Below are 5,592 nucleotides of genomic sequence, written 5' to 3'. Positions count from 1 at the left end.
CTAATCATGATAAATTCATTTGTCATACCTTATGACATTACCTTATGACATACCTTATGACAAAGACTTCCTTCCATTTAAAGCCATACTAAATTGTCACAATACCAAGCTAGCTCTCAGCAGTCATGGCCTCCCTAGGAGAACAGATATGGTCATTCTGTTTTCCAAAAGCTAAGGTAAAGCTCCGTGTCTGAAAGGAGATCCTTAAGTGCAATGCTCTGTTTTCTCTTACACTTTCAACAAAGAATAAATGAAGCATGGTTCTTCCTAAAGTATGTGACCATAAATAATTTTCCCCCATGGAGCCAATATCAAGTACAACAATTGAGATGGCCACAGTGGGCACAAATTTCCTTGTATACCACAAGAGACTTGGGCAGCCATTGTCAATGTTCTTTCCTCTTAAGTCCTGGGAAAGATGCCAAGATCTTTATGCTGTATAAAGTCCTCAGATGAACAAAGACATTCACAGCTTGATATGCTCTAGTCCAGAAAAGTACTCACCAGAAGGCTATGGGAACTCTGGCCCCAGAGTGCTGGAAGATCCAGCCAGGTGCCACATTGGACACAAATGTGGTTGTCTTAGTGTTCAGGGACATCCTCTCATATAGCCCTGGTCATCTGCTGCAAAGCAGTGGGGTAATCTGTGCCAGTTGGTTTCTTTTCAGTTTAAGAAGTGGGTTACTCATATCTACTCAATACCTGAAATTTTTCTTTGTACTTCTTTCTATTTTAGAATCAGTGAGGAATTGTTTTTCACAAACTACCTCATCAGAGGCTGCTAAGCCAAGGTAAGTGGTCCCTCTTGCAACATCCATTATACCTAAGCAAATCTTAGGTACAGTGAAATTTAAACTATAAATCTTTCATGTTTTTTCTTTCCATCCACTGTACTTCCAGCAACTGGACAATATGATATTCTCATTTTCTGAAACTTATGTGCAGACAATTATACAATAAACAAAGGGAATAGGTTTTGCCTATTGCTTTTGAGAGAGAATTCCTGATGTTGGGTCCTAAGAAAATACCCTAATTATGACCACCCCCCTTAGATTCCTATGTGATCCCCAGTAACCCTATGCTACATACTTCTTTGTCTTTCCTATGTAAGTAGGTAGATCTTGGTATTGCTTACAGTAGTAGAGAGAGCTGAATATGTTCACTTCAGTTTCTTTAACAATCAATAATTAGCTTGTGATTTTGCTCTTCTTTGTGTGTCTACATGTCTGTTATAAGTATGGCTTACACCTTGACCATCATACTCTAATTTGATAACCTTGTTCTACCCAATATGTCTTCTCATAAACATCACCAGGGTTAAATACAAGGTTATTGTAATCCTCATGACAAACATTTAGTCATTATGCGGTTTTTGCTTAAGGATGGCTCTTGAACTTCCTACTGCTGGGTGTAGAGTTCCCCATAATCTGGATCCTAATGAGTCTCTTTCTCCCTCCTGCCATGCGTCTCTTTTTAACTCATTCCCTCTCAGTTTACCAAACACAGAGCTTTGAGCTGTTATGCTGGGCTGTTCTGACTTCTATACCTTTTTTTTTCTAGTTCATTTGCCTGAAATACCCCACTTTCTCACTAATAGATCTTGGGAAGTATTACATATGCATTTATCTTATCTCTGGCACATATTACAAGCCTCTCTGTATGTTTCATTCTGTTGTGTGTGTTTGAGGTAAAATGTATTCCTGTGTTATATATTCTTTCCAGTGCTAATGACCTGTGCTTATAATAAAATTTCAGTAAGACTGGAGAACATGTTATAGAATTATACATTTTAAATGCTTAAAACTAGTGATGAGACTGAAATCTGACTTGCTTTGTAGGTCAGTGAGCTTAGTGGTTGATGGTGTGGCTCAGACAGGCCTGAACTTTGGTATAATTCTGACTGCATCTCTTTTTAACTAGAAACTGTTACCACTTTGTGTCTGAACTACAGTGCCTCTTCTGTGAAACTGGACTAACTCTGAGTCATTTACATTATATTATGGATCAACTGCTGCATTTTATGAACAGTAGTAAGCAAACTTCCTGGTACCTACTGAATACACCCTGATATTTTTTTATAGGATTCAGGCGAACCTCATCCAATACAGCAATGCTCATCTATTTCCATCTCTTTGATTGTTTAGAAAGTGCCTATGAAAACCCCCAAATTTCCCTGTTAGTAAATGGCAGCACATATATATATATATATATATTTGTCTATGATTTCTCCTTGATCTCTCCTCCCGCAATCTTCTACATCTAAATCTTTTCATTTCTGTTAAAGATTCTACATCTAAAATGGCCGTTAAACTCACTTCTATCAAGCCAGTCCTCAGGGTCACTGGAATCTTCCGTTAAAGCCCATTGTACCACTCATATAGTTCACTTTGAAAGACAATTATCTTTCCATGACATAATCATGTGTATGTGTTTAATCTTCTGCTTGTCTTCCCTTGTATTTAGGGTTTTTTTATTCTTCATTTAATTTTTATTTTATTTTATTTTAAGCTTTGGGGTCTCATCTACTCAGCTATGCTTACCTTCCTACTCCTTTCCAACTCCTTTTCTATCCACCACAGTGTAGCAACAGGGGTCTTACTTTAGCCTGGGTTTCTTTTACCTAGGTCTTCAAAGAGATGGTCTAATTAGAATCTTCTGCTTAAATATCACAGGTCAAAAGGACATACCATTCCAGATCATATGCTGTTACTTTCCGGATTTTTAATTTTCATTAAAAATATCTAATGCATTTCCATTTTAGCTTAAACAGTTACATCTCCCAGAGACCATATCTTTGTCCTGTGAATCTGAAAGCCCACCAACCCCCCCCTTTCTGTTTCTCACCACTTACTTGGATTACAGTAGGTACACCACACATACACACAGTAGCCCCTTCCACACTCATTGTTATCTTCCATTGACATAAAACATCTTCTATTAGATTTTAATTTCATTTTAATCCACAGTGACATCCACTGAACACATGAATATTCATATAACAAGAGAGAAAAATGAGTTTCAAGAGGGTGTGGTTTGAAGGGCAGAGCAACTCCATGGAAAACTTAGGATTAGAATGAAGTCCAGAGAGCTCACAGGGACAAGCTTGATTCCTCATGCCTCTCTATCATGTAATCCTCTGATGGTGACATGTCCTTTCCATCTCCACTGAGGGTAGAAGAAAAGAAACAAGTGACATATGACACTCACCCAGTTACAAGGAAGAACTTCCACAATTGTGAGCAGATGACAGCAATGAAGGCCAGTGTATCTTTTGAAGTACAAAAGTAACACAAAGTGGGGTTTGCTAGTTTATTTAGGAGGTATCCATGAGGATATTAGATAGCACATGGCTTTTGGCTTAGACTTGAATAGAATCCTTACACTCTCGTCAGTGAGATCATAGAAATATACTTAATATATCTCTAATACTACATCATTAATATGTAAATAATAGTATATAAGTAAAAATGCTTTGTAGAAAATTGAGTTAGAGCATTTTATTATGGCCCATGCATCGATCTAACCCAGTGAGTCTCAATCTTCCTAATGCTGCCACTCTCTACTACAGTTCCTCTTCTATACAGTTCCAACCAAAAGCTATTTCATTGCTATTCACAACTATAAATTTGCTATTGTTATAAAATATAATGTAAATAGCTGATATGCAGGATATCTCATATTTGATCCCCAAAGGAATCTTGATCCGTAGGCTGAGAACCACTGAGTTCTAACCTATACTATGCTATTAATAAACAACTGTTAATGCTATAGGTACTCAAAAAAGGCATGAATAATAGATGTTTACCAGTCTATGGACTCTGATTAAGTGATTCTTTTCTCTCAGAAAGGCTAGGTCCTGTGTATTTGATATGGATGTGGAGAACCAGACACGGGTCACCAAGTTCATTCTGGTAGGGTTTCCTGGGAGCTTGAGCATGAGAGCAGCTGTGTTCCTAATGTTTCTTGTGGCCTATATTCTGACTGTAGCTGAAAATGTGATCATCATCCTACTGGTGCAACAGAACCGACCACTACACAAGCCTATGTACTTCTTCCTTGCCAACCTGTCTTTCTTGGAGACCTGGTACATCTCTGTTACCGTTCCCAAGCTGCTGTTCAGCTTCTGGTCCATGAGTAACAGCATTTCCTTCACTCACTGTATGATACAGCTTTACTTCTTCATTGCACTTATGTGTACGGAATGCGTTCTCCTAGCTGCAATGGCCTATGATCGTTATGTGGCTATCTGCCGCCCATTACACTACCCCACCATCATGAGCCATGGACTCTGTTTCCGCCTAGCTCTTGGTTCCTGGGTCATTGGCTTTGGCATCTCTTTGGCAAAGATCTACTTCATCTCTCGCCTCAGCTTCTGTGGCCCCAATGTCATCAACCACTTCTTTTGTGATATCTCTCCAGTTCTTAATCTCTCCTGCACAGACATGTCCATTGCAGAGCTGGTGGACTTTGTTTTGGCTCTGGTCATCTTCCTCTTTCCACTGTCAATCACTGTTTTATCATATGGATGCATTCTGGCCACTGTGTTACGCATGCCAACAGGAAAGCAGAAAGCCTTTTCCACCTGTGCTTCCCACCTCGTGGTGGTTACCATCTTCTACTCAGCCACTATTTTTATGTATGCCCGACCCCGAGCTATCCATGCCTTCAACATGAACAAAGTTATTTCTATCTTCTATGCCATTGTGACCCCTGCCCTCAATCCTTTCATTTATTGCCTAAGGAACCGAGAGGTAAAAGAAGCTCTAAAGAAATTGATTTATTGCCAGGTCATCCGATCTGACTAGTCTCTTATGGCTGATTGGAAAGAAAAGACTGACTTCTCTGCTGTCCTATGTCCTCTTTCTTTCAATGCCCTAGCTCAAGATCATTGGTGTTAATATGATTTCATCATGTACACAACAATCTTGGCACTTGTATATATTTGTGCATGAGATCTCTAAGGACATACATGCTATGTATATATCTATAGAAAAATAATTCTCTTTGACTCTAATCAAACATGGAGTTTATAAGAATGTAGATAACCCAGTTAAACAAGATGTGATATGGTGTTGTGTGGTTTGGCCTGATTTGGGTCCTGCAAGCACAAACAGTTCTGAGGTTAAAAGATTCCATGATGTCCCTTATTTCCCATTTACCTGACTGGCAGAGGAAATAGATTTCTCAACAACAGAGGCTTGGAGCCTCTGTTGGTGGCAGAGGGTGGAAGACTGTTGCTCAATTCCTTCCAAAACCTTACTTAGGCACTAACTTCCTAGTGTAAGTACCACTCCTTGAGTAGCACCCTTTCTGCTAGCAAGAGCAAGCTTTTATAAAATGAATTGTACATTATATAATCATATCTTGCAGTCTGATACAATTTATGTACTTGCTTTTTCTTGAAGTCCATGTTTCCTTTCAGAATATTTATTTACATTCTCTGATGGATTAATGTAAAGTAGATGATGAATAAATCTTAAATAAGTTCAGTACTGACTCATCTAGCCTTATTAGTTCTCTTGTCTTGCAAACAAAGTATTTTTTCATTAATCCTCCTTTTCCTGTCTTTTTTTGTTTTACCATGTATACACA

General features: G+C 38.6%; 1 protein-coding gene across 1 annotated transcript; it reads left to right on the top strand.

Annotated features, from left to right (window-relative positions):
- Positions 1-686: 686 nt before the first annotated feature.
- Or6b1 (olfactory receptor family 6 subfamily B member 1) lies at positions 687-4,868 on the top strand. The gene is made up of 2 exons (XM_021165678.3): positions 687-791; positions 3,845-4,868. The coding sequence occupies exon 2, from the start codon at positions 3,870-3,872 to the stop codon at positions 4,803-4,805; it is 936 nt and encodes a 311-aa protein (XP_021021337.1). The 5' UTR covers positions 687-791; positions 3,845-3,869; the 3' UTR covers positions 4,806-4,868.
- The last annotated feature ends 724 nt before the right edge of the window (positions 4,869-5,592 follow it).

Source organism: Mus caroli, unplaced genomic scaffold (assembly GCF_978045245.1).
Source record: "Mus caroli unplaced genomic scaffold, Mus_caroli_1 scaffold_7, whole genome shotgun sequence".
Taxonomy (NCBI): domain Eukaryota; kingdom Metazoa; phylum Chordata; class Mammalia; order Rodentia; family Muridae; genus Mus; species Mus caroli.
Note: the sequence above shows the minus strand (reverse complement) of the source record. Positions and strands in the feature narration are given on the sequence as shown.

What these genes read in the sequence shown, in the direction of transcription:
- Or6b1 (XM_021165678.3), top strand. Translation starts at nt 3,870, where the DNA reads ATGGATGTGGAGAACCAGACACGGGTCACCAAGTTCATTCTGGTAGGG.